At 55.5% G+C, this 24,997-nt stretch overlaps 1 protein-coding gene across 4 annotated transcripts in view; it reads right to left on the bottom strand.

The window, feature by feature from the left end:
• TFEB (transcription factor EB) overlaps positions 1–24,997 on the bottom strand; it is a 45,167-nt gene that overhangs the window by 14,494 nt on the left and 5,676 nt on the right. The window contains exons 1-2 of one of the 4 annotated variants that reach the window (XM_037842539.1): positions 6,260–6,843; positions 3,642–3,695 (exon numbers count right to left, since the gene is read on the bottom strand). The exons of 1 other annotated variant lie outside the window; for it this stretch is intronic. Coding sequence is in view for 1 of the 3 variants with exons in the window: in XM_037842536.1 (XP_037698464.1) it covers positions 6,260–6,270 (11 nt within the window). In the remaining 2 variants the exon portion in view is untranslated. Of the gene's footprint in view, positions 1–3,641; positions 3,696–6,259; positions 6,844–24,997 lie in introns of those variants that run through there. 2 more of the 4 variants (XM_037842538.1, XM_037842536.1) reach the window with 2 other exon arrangements.

Here is a 24,997-nt window from a genome sequence, read left to right as displayed (position 1 = left end):
TTTGCTGCAATAAATTATATCTTCATAAAATGGAAAAAAGCCAAAAGCAATGAAAAAATTTTTCAAAAGTGTGTTACCACTGACCTCGTTCCTGCTCCCAGCAACAAGGACCCTACACAACAGCTCACATTTTCTAGGGAAATATGATTTCTGGCAGCAGTTTTTGAATACTGGAAATAGCCAGAGGGCCCCACTGAGCCAGAGGGTCCCACTGAGCCAAATAATACGGTATCAACCCACATTATTGAGTACCCTTTACTCAGCAGCTCCAATGTGCCAGATACTGGGCTAAGCATTCTGCCTCCTCATTATGTCTTTAGAACTCAAAGAGGTGGGTATTGTTATTATTCCCATTTTATAGATGAGGAAGTCAAGGCATGGAAAGGGTGAGGTGCACAACACTTATCAGTTGCAGCAGGATGCACTCCATCCCACCAGCTAAGAACTGCTGCTGCACAGCTGGACTGGGGGCAGAAAGCAGGGGCTTTTTAAATCTCTGAGGACCAGCTGGAGGTGGGGAGGAGGGAGAGGAAGGAGAGGGAAGGGGCAGCAATGTTAGCTCCTGGCCCACTGAGCCGGCCTCCAGTTCCCACAGCTCCGGCCCATCAGCCCCAAGTCCCAGCTCACATCCACAGGAAAGGGTGGGAGCTGGCGCCTCTGCTGCCTGGGGCAAGGCAAGGCAATTGTGCAGGGAGGGGGCAGCTTCAAGGGCAAGAAGGCAAGCCAAGACCAGCGAGGTGCCCTGTCCTGTCCTTGGCATGAGGCCTGTCCCAGGAGGAGTGCCATTGGGCATTGCAGGAGGACAGGGGGGACAGGGGAGCATGGGGAGGAGAAGCCAGGAGGGTCCCGTGGAGTGCTCCACCCTCGGGTGTGACCTGCATGGACAAGGTGCTCTAGCCATAGCAGACCCCGCCCTCCTCACACACACACACACACACACACAAACACGTTGCCAAATCCCTCACCCTGCTCCCTCCTCTTGAATGTGCTGCTGTGCCCACACTGCTTCATTCTCTAGTCATTTCCTGACCAACCACCAGTCTTCCCAGCTATAAGGAAGCTTCCAGAGAAATGAGCCTTCTTGGGGACCCCCACTCATCCCACCCAACAGACTTCCCGGAGAGAGGCACAGGGCCCTCGGGTGCTCCTTTACTGACAACCCCACACCTGTTGGATTATCGCCACTCCCTCCTGCAGCAAAACCCCCAGAGTCCTGTCCAGAGGTGCTGCCCCAAACACGTGACCACCAGGCGACCACATTCACCCTCACAGACTTCTCACAGGCAGTCACCCTGTTTGGCAGATGAGAAAACCAAGACTCAAAATGGTTGAGTGACTTGCCCACCATCAGGCTGCATGAAGACGGCAAGGTGAGGATTCGAACCCAGGACCCCTCCACATTGCCTCAAGTGTGTGGCTGCCACCTGCTCCCCCCCAGGTGGCCCACAGGGCTGGCCCTTCAGGTGGAAGGATTATCGCCCCCTCGTCTCCCAGTCCTGCCCCACTCCCCTCACCCACGTCTCCCTCCGTGAATCCTGCAGAGGGTCCCAGGGCGCACAGCTCCCAGCCCTCCCAGATGCCCCAGAACGCAGGCCGGGCCCTGCCCAAAAATACTCTCTTCTGCTAAATAGCCAGGATGATCTGTGCCCAGGAGTCCCAGGAGACAATATATCTGGATCTCACTGAGGCAGGCATCATGGCCCCGAGAGGGTCTTGGGGGGGCTTATATCAAGTCAGTTGGACAGAAATGCGATTACATGGATTAGAGATCTGGCATGGGGCTGCAGCACGGTGTATGTGTGTTGGGCGTGGGGGAGTGAGGTGGGGGGAGATCCTGCTCATAGAAAGCTTGTCAGACAGGAATGGGGCAAGGGAATGGGCTCCAAGAACCCCAAACACCATCTATCTACCCTTCCCCATCCCCACGACCTGCTCCCTCTCCCCGCTGAGGGAAGATCAGCTAAGTGTATGTACAGGATGCCAGCCTATGCGGTCACTGATGAACGCCGGTCCCCGAGAAAGATGAGGCCTTCGTGAACTCAGGGCCTGACAACTTTGACCCTCTGGAATGAGTCTGTTCTGAAAAGGTCTTCTCAGTCCCATAGGCCCAGCACAAAAGCCTCCAGTGCCTCCAGGGCCAGAGTGGGACTGGAAGACCTGCATTTGGCTGTAGCACTGCCTGGCTGTGTGACCCCGGCAAGTCCTGCCCCCTCTCTGGGCCCTGGAGCCCTTGTTGTTACAGGCCAGAGCTGCATGGGACACTCTCAGGCCCCTCCCCAGTCTGTGAGGGCAGGCCGAGGGGTTGGGCAGTGTAGATGTGTCCAAGGCTGGGACCCTGAGGGGTGGGTGCACGATGGAAAGGGGAGGGCAGCTGCTGCTAAAAACTCTCACTTCTGCTGCTGCTCCATCACTCCAGACTCCCTCTATGGAACTGCAGCGCGGCCCTAGGGCCCCCGCCTTTCCTTCTCCATCTCCTCAGGAGAGATCTGTACCCCAGCCCCTTCCGCTAGCTGCTAGGGGCAGGAAAGGCGGGCTGACTCCCGTGGGAGAGGAGCAGGAGCAGCCAGGCAGACAGAGGGCACGTGGCCGGGCACACGGAGCAGCTTTCTCTCCCGGCCTCAAGGCCAGTCCAAACCTAGGCCCTGGCCAGCCCCTTGCAGGCTCCCCAGGGTCTCCCCCCCAAGAAGGCTGCCAAGGGCTTACAGGGTCCTGGTCCCCAGGTCCTCGGAGCATCCAACCCACCGGCGCTGGCCCAGGCACCGCTCCTGGGAGCCTGCCTCTCCTTCACCTGCTGCCCCCAGCCCACCTCCACCCCTCCAAGCTGCCCTGCCTTGCCTGCTGTAAATTAACTCCTACTGCCTGGCTCCATTTTTACGCGTTTAATCTGCCTCTGAGTACTCTGGAAACAACCATTTTATACCTAAAATGTCCAGGCTTTGCTAAATAAAAAGACTCTGCTGGAGGAAAAGGGAAAAGGAAGGAAGGAAAACACCTATGAGCATGGACAATTGCATCAAGTTCACAGAAGGTGGCCTATTGTCTGCCGATGGCAAATCAACAGGCATTAATAATTACACGTACCGAGCTTCCCCTGTGCCAGGCATTGTTCCGAAGGGATGTGTATTACTGATTTAATATGCAAAACAACCCCCTCCCCCACCCACAAAGAAGGTACTAAATAGCCCCCATTTTACAGACACAGAGAGGCTGAAAACTTGCCCAAGGTCACGCAGTTGGCAGGCAGTGGGGCTGGGGTTTAAACACGGGCAACCTGGTCTGGAGTTTGCACACCCAACCCCTGTCCACACAGGCTCGAGAATGCACTAGGCGCCACAGTGTGCTGGGTGCCCACTGGGGAGTCTGGAAAGGGCCTTGGAGGATAGGCAGGGGGTGTGAAGCCCATCGCGGAGGGTCCCACTCAACTCTTGCCTCATCCAGACCATTCTCCATTCAGTCCCTCCTTCCCCTCAAGATACCCCCAAGAACCACCCAGGGCTTCTCCCAGAGGTTCCTGACAGCTGCATGTGACCTCCACTGTCTCCCATCCTTCCCCCCAGCTGAAGAGACAGTTGGATTCAGTGGAACCCACACATGCTTTGGACACTGACACACCAGAGTCCAAATCTGGTGCTCTCACTTACCTACTGAGTGTCCTGGGGCAGGTGCTTAACCTCTCAGAGCCTCAGTTTCTCCATCTGTAAAGCGGGGTGATAGTCATGCTACTTTCCTCAGAGTAGGTGACAGGCTTATATAAGCTAAGTGTGTGACAGGCCTGGCACCTGGGGATGTCCCAAGAGTGTTAGTCCCTGCCTGGGTGACAACCCTTGATCTGGTTTGGAGTTAGATGGGAGAGGATCCACCAGATTCCCTGGGAGCCTGTTAGAAATGCAGAACCTCAGGCCCCAGCCCAGCCCTCCTGAATCAGAACCTGCTTTTCCACAAGATCTTCAGGTGGTCCTTGCAGCTCTAGGGGCCTGGCCACCTGGCTCCACGCACAAGAACTAGTGACAGGTGGGAGAAGGCAGCAGGGAGGTGCAGGTCCCAGGTAGAGGGAGATTCTTAGGGAATAGACAGGGCCCTTCTGAGCTCCACATTAAAGTGAGCAAACAGCTGGGACACTCAGGCCCAGGGGCAAAGGGGGCAGCCAGAGTGCTGCGCTCTGCCGGCTCACTCAGACTGGGGTTCTGCCCAGGGCAGGAGGTGGAAATAGTCAAGGTCTGTGGGGAAACTGCCGGAAGCTGGTATAGTTTGGGAAACTGAACCAGACTGGCCATGTGAGACACAGCCACACACACACACCCAAACACACCCACACACACACCCCACCTCATGCACACACACACACACACCATCACATGCACCCCATCCAGGACTTGCCTGCCCAAAGAACAATTCCAGCAGAGAGCAGGCAGCCTTGGGGACAGGGTGGGTGCCTGTGCACACGGGCCTGTGTGTTCCACAGGAGGCTGGGGTGCTGAAGTCTTCTGCCCCAAAGTAGGCCTAGGAGCCCACTCTTTCCTCCACACTGCTTTGCCTCTCACTCTCCCTCCCTCTCAACTGCCTAAACCCCAAATCTATCTGAGCAATAAGAAACCCAAGTCCTGCTCACCTGAGATTGGCAAAGACCCAAATTTTAATCGGTCACCTACAACAGGCCTGGTGAACTGCCCCACCCCCTGCACCCGCTCACACAGAACAGCGGCAGAGCCCACCCTCTCCCCTATTGTACGGCTTCGGGAGAGATGGGGTTGGCTCTCACCTCGTTACCCCCATCTTCAGTTCAGGAACACACACCCTACTGACCTCTTTTACCACCATGGGTTGGACTGCTACAGACCCCCAGGTTTGCAAGGGCTCAAAAACAAAAACAAAAACAAAAACAAAAAAAAACCCTAAAACATGGAGCCAGAACCCCAAGCGGGACTAGAATGCCCAAGAAAGAACCATCAGCTAGAGGGTCAGCTGGGGCCAGAGGGTGTGTGATTTCATGGGGTTCTGGAAAGGCCCTCAGCCCCAAAATATCTCCCCTCTGGGTCCAGAAATCCCTCTCAACCCCGAGACTCACAGCCGGGAGAGGCCTCCACCCGAAGCCCTCGTCACCTCACACTCCCAGGAGCGGCAGCTGACAGCTGGGCTGAGAGTCGCGAAAGGTGGGCCAGGGGGAGGGTGCGTGCTGGGGCCAGAAGGGGGCTGCTGAAAGCCAGCGACATCATCTTGCCAGGGCCACCTGCCTATGAGCTCCCACCCAGAAGGGGGCACTCTGCCCTCCCAACACCCCCAGAGGGCTGTTCCCCAAGAAACCAGCCCCTCGTGGCCAGGGAGTCTGTGTCCAGCAAAGGGGGAAGCTTTAGGGGGCCCCCTCCCGTCCACGCCAGGGGAAATCAAGTCCTTCCCCAACGGTCTCTTTGAGGAAGCCAAAGTGCTGGACCCAGGAAGGGGTGGGAGGGAGCCCTGAAAGAAGGGAGGTGGGGCAGGCAGGAGGGGGAATTCACCAGGTTCCAAAATAGCACAGTTGGTTCTGCCTCACTTCACCCTGTGCAATGTCTGGCAGCTTCTGCTTTCAGTCTGACTCACGCCTGGTGGGGGCAGGACAGGGTGGCCAGTGCAGACAGAGGCCACTGGGCAGCCAGGAGCAGTGGCCCAGGAACCCCAGGCCGAGGGGCAGCTCTCCCTTCACTACACGCAGCTACCCTACCGGGCCTCGACCAGGCCCCACCGCTGGGCCGGGCTTCTGGGCACAGTCACCAGGGGCACGTCCTCAGCAACCAGCCGGGACCCCACGGATCGGCCCGAATGTAGCTGAGCTCCAGGGGGCTCCCTACCTGGGCCCCAGCCCAGCCCGAAGCCCTCCCAGGGCTTCCCCAGTGATGCCGGCTGCTGCAGACTCTGCACCCAGATTAGCTCCCTCCAGCTACAGGAGGGCCTGCCTCCCTGTCAAGGAAGCCAGAGGATCCCCTTCCCACCACCTCCCCCAGAGAGGAAACAACCTCCTACAGCAACGCTCCCACCGCGGCCAGCAGACAGGGTGAGCCACCCTCCACCTACCTGCCCCCTGCCCCACGCAGGTATGAGGGGACAAAGAAGACCTTACTCTCAAAATTCACACACAGACACACTCACCCCATTTTCTTTTTTTACTGGTCCTAAACACCACAAGAAGCACTGTGCCCTTAGCAGGACAGTGAGAGGAAGCAAGGGCCCTGGGGCTGGGTTTTTGGAGGGGTAGGCAGCAGTAACTCGGCTCTCCCCCTTTCGTTACCTTCCACCCATCTTATCTCTGTGTCCTTCTGCGTCCCCAGCTCCCAGGCTCGGAGCTGCTCCTCTCTCCCTCCCCAGGGGTGAGCCTTCAGCAGCGGGGCCTGCAGCCGCCGCCTTCTCTCTCCTCCCGGGATCCGAAGATGCTTCAGCTCAAACCTGAGCACCGAACGGAAATCCTCACCATAAACCCCACCTTTCAGCCCTGGTACAACTCCTCTTTCCCCTCCGCAGCCCTCACGCCAACACACTTGCCCCGAATAACTGAGGTGGGGGTGGAGGCACAATAGATGTTCACTTGGGTGAGGACGGCCCTGCCAGCCAGTGGGAGAGCGATGCTACTGTAAGCAGGGGGGAGGAAGGCAAAGGTAAGGAGGCTGGCCCGTACCAGCAGACACAACTCGCACCCCCGCTAACCCCAAATACACACACCCAACCAAATCTGGTTTGGAAGTGAAAACATTAAGGGGCAAGACTGTGGGCTGCGGCTGGAGAGATGAGTCAAAGTGCTTTTGGCTTGCCTCCAGGTAGCCAAATATGGGCTCTGAGGTTTTCAGGGTGAATATGCTGGCCAGACCCGGCATCTGCCCCGTCCTTGTCTTGCATCCTTCCCCTGCCATCCCCCACATAGAAGGCCTCACCCACACACCACTGCCATCTTTTAACCTTTCCCAGTCTCTTGGCCCCATAAGGCATGAGACCTGTAGCGTGAGGCTGGGAGGCCTGGGGGCGGGAGTGGGAGGCGTCTAGAGGGAGGAGGCCCCTCTCCAGGAAGTAGGTATTGGCACAGCCTTCACCAGGGACAAAGAAGGGTGCCCTTGAATACAATGACACACCCCATTGCCCCATGAACTGCGCACAGCAGGAGGACACTAGAAGGCACAGTTCCCGACTGACTAAAAGGCAGCCATGTGGCAGGCTTTTGCACTAGTGGTCCCAGTAGGGGAAGAGGGGCAGTGAGAGGAAGGAAAAGGAACTCAGAAACCCCGCTACAATCACAGTCTCAGGATGCTGGGGCTGGGAGGGGACTGGGAGGGGCTCCAGGCTGTGAGCCACCCAGCAGGTCTGTGCCGTCACCTTCTAGGAGAGGAAGCAGCACAGAGAAGTCGGCTGGCCTCGAGCAAGGCAGGAAATGGCTAGCCAGCGTCTGGCTTGTGGTAAGCACCCCATTCGTGTTTGGTCCCTTCCCTCTGCTGAGGGCTCCCAGAGGGATTCTGACAGCTTCCTCCTTTTATCCTCAGCCTCTGACACATAGTAGGTGCTCCTTAAATCTGTACTGAGTGCAGTGAATGTGGTCCTGGTGGCTGTCTTCTCAGAGCAGCTGGGAGGTGGCAGCTTCTTGGACACAAGGGAAAGGCAGCTCTGAGAAGACAGCTTTGCAAGAGGCACACTCCAAGGGACTGGCCAGACTACCGGCCTGGGGTGCTGAGCACAGAGGCCGTTGGTACCCAGCCACAACCCTGGATGCCCACAGTCCTCGGCCTGCCCACCAGCTGGGCACTTCCAGCTGCCAGCATCTGCATCTCAGCCAGTCAGCTTGCTATGGCCATCAGAGCCAGCAGAGTTAGCCGCCCCACCCCCAGCAGCCCTTAACTAAAGACTGATGGGAGTTGGTGAATAAATACCCAATTCCCTCAGCCTGCCTCCACTGGGAGCTCTAAAGCATGCTCTAAAGAGGTTCCCAGTGGGATCAAGCCTTAGATGCCCACAGCAGTTACCTGCTCATTAATGCACATTTTCTTGGCCTCCTTCCCTTCCCTGTCTCACTCCCCCACTCCACTAATGGTGCTTCCTGGGGTAACTTCCCAAGTAGACTACTCGCATTTACATCCTTGTCCAGCTGATGGGCCTGAGAGGGCAGTTTGGACCTGAAATTGAGGAGCCAACTCTAAAGCTTAGGAAGAAAGAACAATAAAAGGGCCAGAGTAAAATGGGGAGCTGGTCCACCCTCTGGGAAAGCTGGGGGCAGGGGTGTAAGAGCCCAATCACTAGGGGAAGACTGGCCAAGCTGGATGCAATGGCTAAGCAAATACCTAGAACTTTCCTACCTATAGGAAGGCAAGACTGCCCTCAGAAGCAGAGTTGGGAAGGTGGAGGGAAGAAACAAGGATGTGTTGGGATGCAAGTTACGTGGAAAAGAAACCACTAGACGTAAGCTGGTGATGGCAACATTAGGATACTGGTGGCAAATGCTAATAGGACTAGCAGATGCTCCTAGAATAGAACTATAGAACTCCAGCATTCCAGAACCTGGGCCCTCTTGGCAAAGGGGTAGGTTATTTCTGTTTCATTCAAATAACACAGCTACCATGTTCCACACTCAGAAATAGGCACTGGGGACACACAGGGAGGCCATCAGATTCAACATTAAGAGCATGCATGTGGAAGAAGGTAGAGCTGACTCCAGATCTGTCACTTGCTCTGCTGTGTGACCTTGAGCAACTTACTTAACTTCACTGGGTCTCAGTATCTTCATGTGTAAAATGTGGATAATTAAGTCCATCTTAGAGAGTTGCTATAAAGATGAAATGTAAAGCACCAAACATACCTCCTGACACTGAGGTACTCAATAAATATTTGATGGATGCATGGGTGGATGGATGAAGGACAGACACTGGGCGGATATAATGGATGGGCAGATGGACAGATGGATGATGGATACATGCATGCATGGAAAGATGGATGTCTGAAAAGGAGACAGTAGTTGTCTGCAAAGAGCCCACAGTCTGGTTCAATATTCCTTTTTGCTAAATTTGTAAACAATAAAAAGGGATACCCAGCGTCCCCTAATTTATGTTATGTAAATCTGTATTTCCATTTACCAGCTTGACAAATGCGAAGTAAGATCCCTCCTAATGAGCCTTAGCAACATTATTGGGGAGGGTTGTTCCCTGAAAGATGCAGAGGGCTGTATCCAAACAGGGATACAGAGGTGAATAAGACAGTCCCTGTCCTCAAGGTACTCGCTACTGAGTTCAGAAAAAAGCATCATTACCCGATATTATATGTTGTACTGCTTCTACTCTGACTACTACCACTATTACTGATAATAATAAAACTACATTGAACTCTTACCATTTGTCAGCGACTGTTTCCAAGAGCCTTACTAAGTATTAATTCATTTACTTTCCTGACAACACTGCGAAGTAGGAATTATTTGTGCGCCTATTTTGCAGATGAGAAACCGAGGCATAGAGAAGTTACACTGTCTGGTTTTTCAGCTAGAGTGCAAGCTCCCTGAGGGCTGTCCCAGGCTTTCCCTTTCTCAGCACCTCTCCTCAAGGCCTCAGACACAGCCCTTCCGGGCTCTGCCACATGTCACACACCCCAGGCTCAAAGTGCCCACTTTCTGGGCCTTCGGTGAGTGTGCGTTGGCTGGCTGAGGGGGGAGAGGGGACGGCATAAACGGAAGAAGGTGAGCCCAAGCAGAGTGGGGAAGGGAACAAGGCTCCGGGGTGAGGTAAAAAGGGAGCCGGCCTCGGTGTGCCCTGCCAGCTTCTCTCTTCTCCATCTGTCCCCATGGCCCAGGCCCAGCATGTCACAATCCTGTGGTCACTGCAGAAAACCCTACCCCTTTGCCAAGAGGGCTGAGGCGGCACTAACGGAGGGTGTCAGGCCTCATGCCCTGGAGGGACAGTGGTAAAGGAGGGTCGGCGGGGAGGAGAGGGGCCTTCGGAGTGGATAAGTCAAGCCCAGACAGTGAAGAACGGGGCAGACCCCAGAAGGGTCGTGGAGGGGCCTGAGCACTAGGCAAAGGCGGGACCCTTCAGAGCCTAGAGCCAGGCTGCCCCCTCAGCAGGCTCACCAGGCCGGCCTCTGAGACCCCTTCAAGCGGGAAACCTGAGGAGCTGGGGCAGCTCAGGCTGGACGCTCAGGACAGAGGCAACAGAACTCATCACCCCCGCCCCCTGGGGGGGCCTCAGTGGGAGAAGGCAGACGTCCCAGGAGGAGGAAGGAGGAGGACCCCCCAGCCCTGGCCACACCTCACCTCTACATTCCTATGCCCTCCCAGGAGGCACAGGGGATACACAGTGCAGATGACACAGGGAAACTGAGGCACAGAGCCTGCCCTCCAGCTCTGGAGAGCTGCTCTGTCTGCTCCAGCCAACACTGTCCTTGAAGATTAAACATACTTCTTGCAAGCAATCAGGGACTCCAGAGCCTACCAGAGGCCCCTTCCACCCTGGGGACACATACTTGCCAGAAAGAGGCCTGCCTCGCTCCCCAAAGTTGGGCTGTGGAAAAGGGGGCCCTGCTGTTTCCCAAGCCCTGGAGGTTAGGCAGGAAACACATTAAGCGGCTCAGAGCATGGACTCTGGATCTGAGGTTGCCTGGCTTTGAACCCCAGCTCTGCTACTGAGTTATATGACTATCTGTGCCTCAGTTTCCTCAGCTGTGAACTGGAAATGATGCTCCCTGCTCTTGAACCTCACAGCTGATGTGAAAAACACATTTATTCATTTGGCTTCTCACGCATCTGAATAGTCCTGGTTCCTTCACTCCGGACATTCACACCCTAAACCAGTCCTCCCTCGTCCTCACTGGGGCCCTGACAGGGGTACTGAGGAGTTGACAGAGTCACGGCTGTTGATAAAGGTGGTGCCAGGCCCACGTCAGGCACGGAGCCCAGGCGTACAATGGGGCTGTGTGTGCACCCAGCGTTACCCTGGAACAGAGCTGGGCAGGCCGGCATCTGGGGTCAGGCCAGGAATTCAATTCCCTGGAGAGAGCCTCCCACCCCCTCGCAGGCAGCACGGCCCTATCCAGGGGCGAGCAAGCCCTGCCCTTGCCCCCCCCAAGCCCTGGGAGTGGACTGGGCGTGTGCCCTGGTGGCGGGCACTGGGGAATGGGGACTTCTGAGCCCAGCTTCCTGTGCCCAGGCATTTCGGACACATTACGTAATCTGGGCCGCAGCCTCTGCAGGGGGCGAAGGGAGGGCAAAGTCTGCAGGGGCCAGGAGAAGGTGCAAGAGAGGTCTGGCTGCGACCCTATCCCCAAACAGAGGGCCCACCTCCCCAGCTTGCCAGGGCCCTGGGCTCAGCACAGGTTTTCTGAGGCACCCAGGACATCTGGTCACCCTGCCTACACCAGGACCGCGGGGTGCCCGAAGAGAGCCAGCTCACTCCTCAGGGGAATGAGTCATCAGCCCGCTGCAGCCAGGACGGCGGGGTGGACAGTGGGCAGGTGGAGCCTCTCCTCTCCCCTTACTGGCTGGAAAACCACTCAGTGAGGCTGGCATCGGGAACCGACCCCAGCACCACAACCCGGGCCTCTGAGGGCCACTTCCTCTGGTCCCAGGGCTGCAAGGACCCAACACCCTCCTGGTCCCAACACCAACTCCTCTAGCTGCAAGGCCAGCCCTCCCCACACACCTAGACTCTGTCCTCTACCCCCCAAAAAGAGCCTCTGAGAGGGGTGTCTGACTGCGGTCAAGGGGAGCCAGCCACTTAGCCCTGAAGGAGACACAGGATCTGAGACAAGGGAGGAGGGGGGAACATGGGGCACCTGGTGAGTAGCAAGGAAAGGGAGAAAGCCAGGCCATCTCCACCTCGGATGACAGGCCCTGGGCTTTGCGGCCTAAATGGGGAGGGGCCGCTTTGCACGAATCACTTTCGGTCCGAGCCCAGCAAACATGGGTGATAGGAGATAACTGCCCTGGCTCCCCTGCGGCTGGTGTCCACACTCACACCCCCACACCCACTCCTAACCACACAAATGCCGCCCACACGCCCAGAAGATCACACAGAGAAGTCCCGGCAGCAGCCCCAGCCCAGTGGACACAGTTGGGTAGTTGCCCATCCCCTCACCCCCACCCACAGGCCCCACCCCTGGGCCCCGAGCATCCTGCAGGCCCAGGTGGCACCAGGCCTTGGAGCGTCTCAGCTCTGAGGGCCGGTGCCTGGTCAGGGGGAGAGGGTCTCCCGGGCCAAGCCCACTTTACCAACCTGTTCACGTGAGGGTGGGGGTGGGTTCAACCACCCACCTAGGGAGAGCTCTGCCTGCCTGAGAACAGAGTCTGTGAAAGCCTGAAGGGACCTCCTGAAGCTGAGCCCATCACCCTCATTTTACAGATGAACAAACTGAGGCCCTGATTGGGGAAGTGGGAAGTGTCTTTGTTTGAAGTTGTGAGCAAGAACGAGGCTGAACCTGGGACCCAGGGCTGGGGTAGCTTAAAGTCAATCAAACAAAGCACAGGATGAAGCCGGGAAGGGGAGAGGGTGCTGGTTGAGAAGGGGTGCGGAGGGGCTGGGATTTACCACCACACCAGCGGCATCACTTTCCCAGGATGCTATACTGTTGCCATTTCGTTCGATTGTTTCAAATTTCTTGAGCACACCTAGCCCTGTGGCCAGGTGTAGCGCTGCCCGGTCTGCCCCATCCTCTCCTGTGAGACCTCAGTTCTGAGGTTGAGCGTTGCCTTCAGGGCACCCACATCCGCAGGCAGCCAGGCAGAGCAGCCCTGGACCCTCTGCCCCGGAGGAGCAGCCTGGCCTATCCCTGAGGGGGCAGGGAGGCAGCCCCAGCACCCTCCTGGCATCCTGTGCCCGCAGCACACAAGAGTCCCCCAGCCCCCCACACACACACAGGCCAGCCCGCCTCCCCGTGGTCAATGCTGAGTCGGAGCAGCACAGAACTCCAGCTGCGCCTGGGAAATCACCCACCAGAGACTGACATTGTTTTTAGCCGCAGAACTTCGATATGTAAAACAGGAGAAGGTGGGGAAGGGGCAGGGCCCCAACCACCTGCCTCCACTGGGAGGGTTCCTCCCACACTCCCAGACCCTCCCCACGGCACCCTCTGGGGTCCTGAGGGAGAGTCGGAAAACCACACTTCCTTCCAGCCTCGCCGTGTCACAAAAGCCCAGAAAAAAGTAAGAAACTTGCTCAGGATCACCCAGGACCACAGCCCCTGCCCCTCCGAACTTCTAAGCCAAGCCCTTCCCAAGACTTCCAAGTCAAAAAGACCCCAACTCATACATGGGACAGGAACCCAGCAACCCCCTCCCAAAAAGGCCCATGGGTTCAGCTCCTGCCATGCACCCAGCGCTGGGCAAGTGCCTCCTACACCTCATCAGCTTTACAGCCTGGGTATTTAATCTCTGTTTTGTAGGTAAAGAAACGGATGTTCGGAAAGGTTAAGTGACTCGTCCAGTGCACTCAACCAATAAGTGGCAAAGCCCAGGCTCTAATCCACCTGCGTTTACTCCAAAATCATGCTCTTGACACCTCACTGCAGCCCTGCAGAAATATCCACCATCTTGATACTAGCCTGGGTGTAACAGTCCCTCTTCGCCTCCTACCCAACTCACCCCAACAAGGTGGCATACACAGAGCTTCTCATTAATAATAATAACACCACCTCCCTATAATAGAGCATTTATTATTTCAGGCACTTCATACATTATTAACTTATACAATCTTCAAAACATTATACTCCCATTCCCATCACACAGATGAGGAAAAGGAGGCACAGAGAGGTTGGGTAACTCACCCAAGGTCACACAGCTAGGAAGTAGCAAAGCCAGGACTTGACCACAGGCAGTCTGGTTCTAGAGCCTGCACTCCTAACCACTGTGCAACAACCCCCTCTCTATGATGACCGCTGGCCCCTCTTTTAGTGGTGGCTATAAAAAAAAGTGCCCTATATTGGGGCTTGACTCTTTACCCTGAGGCCTCTCTCTGCAGGGGTCAGAGACTGAATGGAATCCCTGAGGGCTGGAACTGGGAAAGCCTACCTGATGGGCACCTTCAGCTCATGCTCTCCAGCTGGATGGCAACACCCACCCCCACCCCCACCCCTCCACAGGAGTAGGAGCTGGAAGGATGAGCTCCTGGGAAAGATATCGAGCCCAAGCATGAATAGGACATCCTCTGTGGGCCCAGCTTCAAGTAGCAGCAGGTGCAGAAAGTAGAAGACTCTGTCCTTGCTCTCCTGCCAGAGGATCCAGTCCCCAGAAATGCCCAAAGGGGTCACCCCTGCCGCCCCCACCACCTTCAGTACTGGCTGCACCAGATGTTGGGGACACTTAGAAACAGGGCTAAAAATAGACTATGCCACATCAGTGCTAAGAATAGCGCAGGCGAACAGCCCGCTGGGTAGGACACTCTCTGCCAGGGAGGCACTCCCCGCTCCCACCTCCCACCCCAGCCTGGCCCACCCCCGGCCTTTCACACGGAGACCCCCACAGCCAGCAGAGGGCCCAGGGTATTTATGCCCCAACTGCCTGGGGGGACAGAGACGCCGGCATGACCACCTGAACTCTCCTCACTCAAGCCAGGTGGGTGTGCCAGTTTGGATGTATTATGTCCCCCAAAATGCCATGTTCTTTGATGCAATCTTGTGGGGGCAAATGTATTAGTGTTGATTAGATTGGAATTCTTTGATTGTTTCCATGGAGATGTGACTTAATTAACTGTGAGTGAAACACTTGACTGGATAATTTCCATGGAGGTGTTACCCCACCCATTCAGGGTGGGTGTTAATTGGATCACTGGAGTCATATAAAGGAGTTCACAGACAGAAGGACCTCAGAGCAGCTCTGAGTGACATTCTGGAGAGCAACTAAGAGTGATACTTTGTAGCGGAGCTGCAGCTAAGAGAGGACAAAATGCCCCAACAGCAACATTACGGAGAATGCCATTTTGAAATGCAACCTGGGAGCAAAGGAAGAAGTCATGTGTCTTCTGAGCTAACAGAGGTTTTCCAACGTCAAGGCCATCCTTCAGTGAAGGTACTCTATTGATACCTTACCTTGGACACTTTATGGCCTTAAGACTGTAACTGAGTAACCAAATAAACCCCCTTTATAAAAGCCAATCCATTTCTGGTATTTTGCAGAACAGCAGCATTAGCAAACCAGAACAGTGGGGGATATCGAAGCGTGGGCAGGAGCGCCGTACCGGGGTGCCATGCACCTGAGTTCCTTTCTCAACTCAAACACCAAAGCCCAGCAGGAAGTGGGGGCAATCATGCCCCAACTCCCCTCATCTCAGGCCTCTCCTGTGAAAGGACCCCGGCAGTCAGCCAGACTGGCCTCCACCTTGCAGAGGGGCAAGGATGAGATCATCACCCCACTGCACACTGGGATGCAGGGTCACACCGCCAGCTACTGGGGTGGGCAGCGGACATGATGAAGCTGGTGCCCTCTTCTGTGCCCTAATTAGGTACGAAGCCCATCACAGCCAATCTCACATAATTCTCACGATAACCCTCTGAGGAAGGCACTGCTGTTAACCCTTTTTCACTGAGGAAGAAACTAATGATAAGACATCAGTCACTGGTTCAAGCTCACAGAGCAGCCTGAATCCACAACTCACATTTTCAGCCCCAGTGGCTGTGCAACCTTGGACGGGAGGCTTAACCTCTCTGTGCCTTGGTTTTCTCATCTTTTGTTAAAAGCCCAGCTTATCAGTTTATTATGATATTGTGAAGCTTAAATTAGCAAATATACAAAAAGTACTTAGCCCAGTGCCTGGCATACAACTGATGCTCACTAAATATTACCCATCATTATCCACTATGTTCTGTGGGAACTCATGCCGGGGTCTCTGGGCTCTAAGCCCAGCAGGCTGGACACGACCCACTGCTCCCTGGAAATTGGGCCTCTGCCAATCAGGCCTCGGGCACTGCTACCCCCAACCCCACCTGGCAATATAGACCGCCAAACTGGGGCTCCTAGAGTACTCCATGCAAAGGGGGGCATGGAGGTTGGGGGTTCCCAGACCCAGGCCATACCTGGGTCTCATCTTCTGAGGTCCCTGAAGGCAGACCCCAACTCAGAGCTGGGGACATCCCCAGCCTGCCCTAAAAGGTCCCGGGCTTCTCCTCCCACTCCCCCAACTCCTCCTACTGTGTCAGGTCACGGGGTGGGAAGGCAAGGGGAAGGGGGTGTTCTCCAGCCAGGCAGCTGATGTCCTCATGACCTTACCCAGCGCTCCACCACCCCACCCCCAGCCTTAGAAACAATGGTAATAACCCACCCAGAGCTCTCCACAGTTAATCACAGGATGGCATCACCACCCAGGAGCCGGCAGCTCAGGGGTTAGCATGCCCACTTTACAGGGGAAGAAAGTGAGGCTTCAACTGGGCCAAAGACTTGCCCCAGGGCAAGGAGTGGAAGGATTTCTGGCTCCTGGATCCAGGCTCAGGGCTGAGCGCCAGCTCCCAGCCCAGGCCCACCACTGGCTGGAGGGGAGGGGAAGGCTCAGGAGGCCCCCAGGGACCAAGGGGAAGGAAGGAAACGGCTGAGCCATGCCCCCTGGCCCTCACCCACAGTGACTTTAGATCCTGCAGGCCTGCGAAGAGGCTTCAGTGACCCTCAGTCTTCCTCCACCCACCCTGCCCCCGGCCAGGGGAAATGGGCACAGCCCCCACCCTGTGCCCCGAGACAACCCCACCCCAGCCCCCGGTCTGGCGAGCCCAGGCACCTCCCTGCAGGCCTGGTCCTGCAGCCCTCTCCTGCCAGGGAGCTCCCCACCTCTCAAGAGGACTCTCCAGCTCCCAGACCCCTGACCCAACCCTTCACCCCAGGCATTGTCTCCACTCACTATCCCCACCCAACACATCATCATCACCCAGCAAGCTCTCCCTGACCACCCCAGTCCTCCGCCCCTGCTGATCCCCCCCTCCACACACACCCACTGCACAAAGACCCACAGATTCACCACACACCTTTCTAAGAATTGGGCCGGACTCCCCAGCAGGCTGTCAGGTTTGCCAGGGACATGCACTCTGAACTCCAGCCTATGGTGCTGGGTCTTGCACCAGTAGGTGCTCCATAAACACTGCAGAGGAGGGAGGTAATCTCTAAGGCAGTGGCCCTCAATTTTTTTGACCATGACTCACAGAAAGAAATGTATTTTGCATTTCAACCCGATACACACACACCACACACACAAGTTTTTTTAAATAAAAAAATTGTACACAACAACACTTAGATACTATGATATACTTGGATGTTTCCTATTCTTTTCATTTTTAAAAAATTTCATTGAGACCCACTAAGTTGACATCATGGCCGGAGTAGGGAACAATTAGTGGACCTGACCCAAGGTTCGGAAAAAGCATTCCTCCAAGGACGTCTATGCAGCCCAACTCCCCGCCTGGTGTTCAACTCTCTTCCATGACAGATGCCTAATGAAAGCATCCATTCGCCAGGCACCTACTCCAGGCCAGGCCTGTGCTCAGCATTTTACTACATTATCTCACGTCATCCTCACCATCACTCTAGGAGGTGAGGACTGTTGTTGTCCCCATTTTACAGGTAAGGAAACTGAGGCCCAAGGCCCGCAGTAAATGACCCAGACAAATTCAAACCAAGTCTGTCAGAATCTGGAGCCACATTTAAATCACTGTGCCATACCAGGTGACTGGTCTTCAGCCACTTTCTTAAATACTTGCACTGGCAGGAAGTTCACTCCCCAGGAAAGCCTGCTTCTACTCCAGCTACTAAAGAGCCATTCTGCATCTTCACTGAATTCTTTATATTTGTTGGCTACTTGACTGGCCACGGAACAGAGAGAAGGCAGGGCTCCAAGGCCAGAGCCCAGGGGTGCAGGCAGCAGACCATCCCTTGATCCCCCCTCTCTGCCCACCCCCTCCAGCCCCAGGGAAGGGGGTCTGCCCAGGGGCTGGGGGTGGGGGTGTGCCCAGGGACCGAAGCGGACCATTCTGCCATCCCTTGCTGACATCACTGCCTGGGGCAAGGCACTCGCCCCCTCTGTGCCCCTCTGTTTTCCCATCTGTGAAATGGGGATGATAATGGCATCCACCTCATAAAAAGACTGTGAAGGTTCAAGGAGTTGATCCAGGTAAAGTACTTGGCACAGCACCTGGCACAGAGTCAGGCCCAGGAAACTTGAGCCACGGTGATTATCCCCAGTTCCATCTCCAACGCTTACTCTTGATAATACTCACCAGGTACCCTGGGCAGCTTTTTGCCATTTTGCACACAAAAAATGCTTCCAGAGAAAATGGTAACCTGTGCTGAGCGTTTACTTACTGGGAGCCAGGCTCTGTTCTGATTAAGTCTCTTCATCCTCACGATGAACCCATGAGGTGGGCACTGTAATTGTCTGCTCCGTTTTACAGATGAGAAAACAGAGGCATGAAGAGGATAAGGGGCTTGCTGGACCACATAGCTGGAAAGTGGCAGGGATGGGATTCAAATGCGGAAGGACCTCCCCGTGCGTGCTCTCAGCCGCTGAGAAGATGAACTTGCTGGGCTGGGCTGGCACCATGCTGGGCTCAGTGCGCCCACCATCTCACCAGACCCCGCCGCAGCCCTGTGAGATGTGTGCCAGCTTACAGAAGAGGAAACTGAGGCACAGAGTGCTGAGCATCACTCTGCTCGGCAGAGGTGGGGCTGAGGTCTGACTCCTGATTGCACGCACTTGCCACCTTCGGGCTCTTCTCCCAGCCTCCCCTGGGCCCCTGGCTTCCCCAGCTCCCCCCACCTGCTCTCTGCCCTGTCCCTGCTCCCACCCCTCCTCAAAAGACATTCCCACATTCCCACCCAAGCCAGTGGCGCCAGTGCAGCCTGAGGGATGGGACCCATCACCCACCTCGAGACACCACACATGCACACACACACATGCACACACATGCATGCATGCACACACACACACATGCACACCCGCCTTCATACCTGGGAGGAGCCCCCTGGTAGGCTCAGCCCCTCCAGGGGCTAGAGCCCAGGGCAGCAGCCCCTGCCCCAGCCCAGGCCCCAGTTTCCTCATTTTCCCCCCAGCACTGTTTCTCACCCAGCCCCCTGCAGCCTTGGCCTGAGAGGAAGTTGCACAATCCCCTGGGAGCTGCAAGTGGCCGAGAATTACTCACCACACAGAGGGAACCGCATGCCCGGAAGGGCCCCGTTCTCCCCCTGCCCCCCCACGGGCCTACCCAACACAGGCGGGAGCCTGCTTCCAGTCTCACCCACACAGGGCTCCAGGCCACCTACTTGGCTCCTTCTTCCTCCCAGACTGAGCCTCCGGCAGCCAGGCCCCTGCCCCCTGGGGCATGAAGGGGCAAGAATGTTGCTGGAGTCAGGATCCTACTAAGTCCGGTGTGGGCCTAACCCTGATCCACACCTCCTCCTAGTGCTCCCTGGAGAGATGCGCCTCCTGACCAGAAGCCTGAGGTCCACCACTCCTCTCACTGCCACCCACCTGCGAGCTCTGCGCAGGCCCTCCCGGGGCTTCCGGACACCCGGTTTGCAGCCTTACTGGAGCCGGCCACCCTGAAATGCACCCTGAGGCCGTGCCTGCGCCTGTGAGGCTCTGCAAAGATCCAGCCACCACATATAGACGTAGATACATAATTTACTGTTGTTGTTTTTTTAATTAGAGAAGTTGTGAGTCTACAGAAAAATCATGCATAAAATACAGGGTTCTCGTGTACCACCCTATTATTAAAACCTTGCATTGGTGTGGAAAGCTTGTTACAATTAATGAAAGCACACTTTAGAATTGTACCATCAACTATAGACCATGGTTTAACTTACGGTTCACCGTTTATCTCGTGCAGGTCTACAGATTTTTCTTTCAATTTTTATTCTAGTAACCTATATACAACCTAACATTTCCCCTTCTAAGCACATTTAAATATATAATTCAGTGCTGTTAATTACGTCCACAGTGTTGTGCTACCATCGCCACCACGCATTACCAGAACTTTTCCATCGCCCCAAATAGAAACTCGGTCCTTTTAAGCCTTAGCGCCCTATTCCCTACCACCACCCCACACATTTCTCACTTGTGGGAAACTGCTCTCCCTGTACATGCAGTTTCAGAGGTTCCTCAGCCCCCGAAGTACTTCTCTAACCGTCTGTCAAAGAGATCTGACATTTCACTGAGTGTTTTTCTCTGGGAGTTACGGGAGCCCCGCCTCTGGTAGGCAGATACTTAGTCAAGAAAGACAGGCCCTCATTAGGCTGTTATCAGTCATCTACACCTCAGGGTAGACGGGTTTATTGGGCCCTTTTCAGAAAGCATCTTCAGGAGGGGAGAGTGCAGTGGAGGGAAGATTAGCCAGGCCAAGGCCTCTGGGAGGGGCAGACATGCCACTGAGGTGAGGGGAGCCCCAGAACCCAAGACCGGAGAGGCCCAGGGAGGACTGACCCAGCCTCCGGCCCAGCCTGGACCCTCCCTGCAGTGCCACACTCTAGAAGGACACAAAGGGTGAGCAGGAACCTGGCCTGGGCATGCAGAGCTCCAAGGATGACCTCTGGCTCCCACCCTCACTGCTGGGGACCCACAATGGGGCCTCCAGATAAGGGGCGTGATAAGTGCCTCTTATCACCAGCAACCTTGGACTCCCACTAAGGACAAAGTCAGAAATGGTTTTGCCTGGGCCCCGGGGCTCCCCAGAGAGTCCCTCATTTCTGCAGCCCTCATCAAAAGGCAGGGCCCTTGGGGGCAGTTTTCCCTGTCCCCCCACCTCTCCCACAGCACTTGGAGGCCTGGAGCAGCAGGAACCAGGGCTCACGGTGCTCACCTGACTCCTCCAGCTGAGGGGACAAGGAGCACGGTCAGGGGAAGGGGCCGCTGCTGAAAGCCCTCCCTCCCCTCGAACATGACAGACAGAGGCCCCTTTACAGGGACGCTCCCCCAAATGCCTGCACAACTACCATCACCTCCATCCTGATGACAGCCCCAGGAAGGGGAAGGGGCAGCCACCCTTGCCACCCCCACTTTTCAGATGAAGGGATTGAGGTCCACAGCACTTACAGGACTTCCCTGAGTCCACACAGTAAGTTCTTGGCAAACCTCAGTGTCCTGGCTCTTTTTCTAGATCTGGGTTTTTGGGACGTTGATGTCTCAACCTTGACATCCTTGACATTTGAGGTCAGACAATTCTTTGTTGTGGGGGCTGCCTGTGCACTGTAGGATATTGGATGCCAGTAGCACTCCCCGAGTTGTAACAGCCAAAAAAATGTGTCCGTACATTGACAAATGTCCCCTAGGGCAAAAGCACCCCTGGTTGAGGAGTACTGCCCTAAAAGTTCCCCAAAGACTGGCATCTGCCAATTCTAAATTGAAGGGTATCTGCCAGGGGCTCTAAACCTAAGGTCTCCCCTTCTCCTCTGCCAGGTGTGCCAGGGGGGTGGGCCTGGAAGGGGCTGGTGGCTGCACCGTGGGCTCAGTGCCCCTGGGCAGGGGAAGCCCCACTGGCAGACGGTGCCGCTTGCGGGGCTCTCCTCCCAAGACTAAATAAATACCACCCTCTCACCCCAAGCTATACACCAGCCCCTCCCTGGCATTCAATATTCCAGTGGTCTTTCAACTATTTTAATCACACACTTCTATCAGTAAAAAAATTTTGAACACCCCCACATGTGCCTGTTTCCTCATCAGTTGCATGAATATATGATGCAAGTCAGCAAATATATGCACAAATAGGTCTATAAAAAAGACCAGAAGAGTAAATTACACCCATGACAAAATACCATTACACACTCACCACTGTGGCAGAAATTAAACAGTCTAACGATACCAGGTGTTGGTGAGGCCGTGGAGCAATGGGAGTTGCTACTGAAGAGTGAACTGGCACAATCACTTAACAAAGTAGCTATGAAGATTGAAATATGCATCGCATACCGTGTGCCCTAACAATTCTACTCATGAGTACATGGACGCTGGAGAAATATACGCACCAATGCACTGGGAAGCCTGAATAAGGATGTTCCTACTGCATTGTTGTGGAGTAGCTAAAAACAGAAAGCATCCCAAATGTCCAGGAGTAGTAGGACAGATACAATATGGTGGCCTGTTCACACAGTGGAAAACTAAACAGCAGTGAAAATAAGCAGGCTTCAGCTATACCGTACGACATGGACAAACCTCCCAAATACACCGAGTGGGAAACACTCCACGTAAAAGTTCACGTTCATTGTCGTTCCTCTGTATTGAACTCTATTTGTAAGGGACGCAGGCCTGGGCAGTTCCATTATAGAAAAAAGCGAGGAACTGACTGTCATAAAGGTAGGATAGCGGCCACCTCTGCGGGCTTATGACTGAGGTGGGGGTGCACAGGTTGACTCTGGAATGCAGGCTACAGTCTATTTCTTCATCTGAGTGGTGGTGACCTGTATACATACGTTTATACTCTTTTCAGCAATTGTGTCATATTGCACAATAAAAGGGAGGGGGGATGGATGAGAGAAAAATAAATAGGAATAGATGTTCTATTATTTTCTTCCCTTACCTGGTTATGAAAACAGGTTAGGAAAATGCGATGAGGACCTAAAGTTAGTCACAGGCCCGGGGTATCCGGGGTTGTCTGCGGAGGGCCCTCCCGCTGGCCCAGGCGGCTTGCCGCCTCTCAGTCCAAGGAGCTGGCCACCACGGCCCCTTCCATCTCCCACCCCTACCCAGGACGTCCCAGGCACCATGCACCCCTTCCTCGCCAAGGACATGGAGCTGCACCAGGTGGGGTACCTTTGTGTCCATCCCACCCTGCCCTGGGTCATTCCACGGGGTCCCTGACAGCACGACATGGAGCTCATGCTGGGAAGGCCCTGGTGTGAGGATGGGGGGACTTTGGTCACCCTCTGAATATACAAACGTTGGGAGGCAGAAAAAAGAAAGAAAGAGGGTGGCAAGGAGGGGGACAGAGAAGAGGAGAGGGAGATGCATACATAATGGAGGCTAATGTTCCAGATGCTATAGAACTGGACAGGGGGTCAGAGGGACATGGGAGTGGGGGAGAGGGAGGGGACTGGAGGTACTTCAGGTTGGAGGAGCAGATGCCCCCGCCCCTGGTCCCGGGCACAAGTCTCGGGCTCAGCACCAGGCAGGCAGGTCCAATGGAGCACCATGCACCCCAGGCCCCAGGCTTCCAAATGGCTGGTGGGTGACTTCCCGGCCAACTCTTGCATTCAGCAGCCTGGAGTCCTCCCACTCTATTCAGGAAGGAAGGCTCCTGAGCCTGCAGAGGTGACCCCAGGTGAGCGGACACAGGAAATGGCACCCATTCTGGAGCCTAAACCCCAAACCATCGAGGTCTCCATGCTGGCATGAGACCTTTGTAAAAAATCTCTCCCAACCAAGGGATGTTCTTTGGAGCAAAGGGCCACACGTCTTCATGTCTGTGTTCAACATGAAGGAGGAAGGAGAAGGGGTCTTATTTCCAGCCCACCCTGGTGGGCTGGCCCAGTGCTAGGCACAGAGGAGGCACTCCCAAATGGCAACATGGCATGGGGTGCTTGGAGAGGCTCCCTCGCCCTCCCTGTGGCTGTGTCCCCTCCTCTGGGAAATGTGGGAACCTCAAAGTCCAAATCCCCTACCACCCCACAGCTCAAAATCAGTCCTCAAACTAAGTCAACCAGAGCTGCACGGGCTGGGGCAGCTGAGAGCACGCCTGGCTCGAGCCCGGGAGGGGACGAGAGCAGCAGGGGGTGGACAGTATAGTGTGTCACCTCCTGGCCACTCTGCACTCCTCAGGGACTGTGGGGGACTGAGGCAGCTGCTGTCCCCAAACCAATTATAAACAAGGCAGAGGACAGGCTGTGATTTCCCTTGGCAAACAGGAGAAAACAAACTGGGGCCCCACCTCACAGACCCACTGGTAGAAATGGGGGGAGAGGGTTGGGGGAGGGGAGGTGCTGTACCCTGGGGGTGCTGGCAAACCCTCTGCAGGAAGGAATGGACCATGAGCCCCAAGCCAAAGAGAGGCTGGGCCTGGATCACTGGCAGGGGGTTGGGTAGGGGAAGAGGAGGGAGGGGACAGGGCAAAGCTTGGGACCTTACTGAGCTGTGTCCGAGCTCCCTGGGTACTAGATGATGAAGCACCTGCAGGATAGAGAACTTGGGTACAGCTTTTTTGTGTGTTCTCATTTCTGGGCATATGTGGAGACTCGATTCATGTTCATTCATTCATCCCATAAAGATTTACTGAACTCTACCTATATATCAGGCACTCTCTAGGCCCTTGGGTATACAGCATTGAACAAAGACAAAACCCCTGCCCTCCAGGTGCTAACGTTTATGGGTTACCTTCACCTGCTGACTGATTAGCCACCTGAGCTCATGCCACCCCCAATCCAACAGGGCCAAAGGACTTGCCCCACCCTTTCTCACCTCCCACCAGTCTTCACTCCAATTCCTCCAGCTCCCAAGGAAGACCCCACCCCAACCTCAGCTGCCAGCCCCCAGGCTCTCCCCTCTATCTGCTGCCCTCAAGCCCCAGGTCTGCTGAGAAGATGAAGGCAACCACCCCACCTTCCCTAGGCCCACACCCCCCTAAAATCTCATGTCCAGGAAAGGAAAGGAGAAGGGGATGGCTTTTTTTGTGCATGTTCTATCATTTTTATTATTAACTAGGAATTCAAACAGTGCTCACACACTTGTCCTGCACATGGGATGGACCTTTCGACACCCGGAAGGGGTGTGAGGGGCCCCTCTGGACGCCCCCACCTTATTCCAACAACGTCACCCGGCTCCAAGCAGTTGTGCAGGAGCTTCAGACCCTGCCGGGTGTCCTGACGACTCCGGGCCAGGGCTGTCCCTCTCTGTCCACCCCAGCCTGTCTTAGTCAAGCAGCAAATTAAGCTCTTGTCCCAGAGAGCGGGACGGAGAACCAGAGGGCTGAACAGTGGTGACTGTACCAGGAGGTGAGGGGAGAGGGCCCGAGGGGGGCACGGAAGGGCGGACTGTGCAGGGGCTGGGGAAGCCAGGTGGTCTCGGAAGTGGCCCCCTGCCCCTGGGTCCTGGCTTCATAAAGGAGACAGGCCTGACAGGCCCAC

The sequence above is a fragment of the Choloepus didactylus genome, chromosome 7 (genome assembly GCF_015220235.1).
Source record: "Choloepus didactylus isolate mChoDid1 chromosome 7, mChoDid1.pri, whole genome shotgun sequence".
NCBI lineage: Eukaryota > Metazoa > Chordata > Mammalia > Pilosa > Megalonychidae > Choloepus > Choloepus didactylus.
This window is presented reverse-complemented; position numbering and strand designations above follow the sequence as displayed.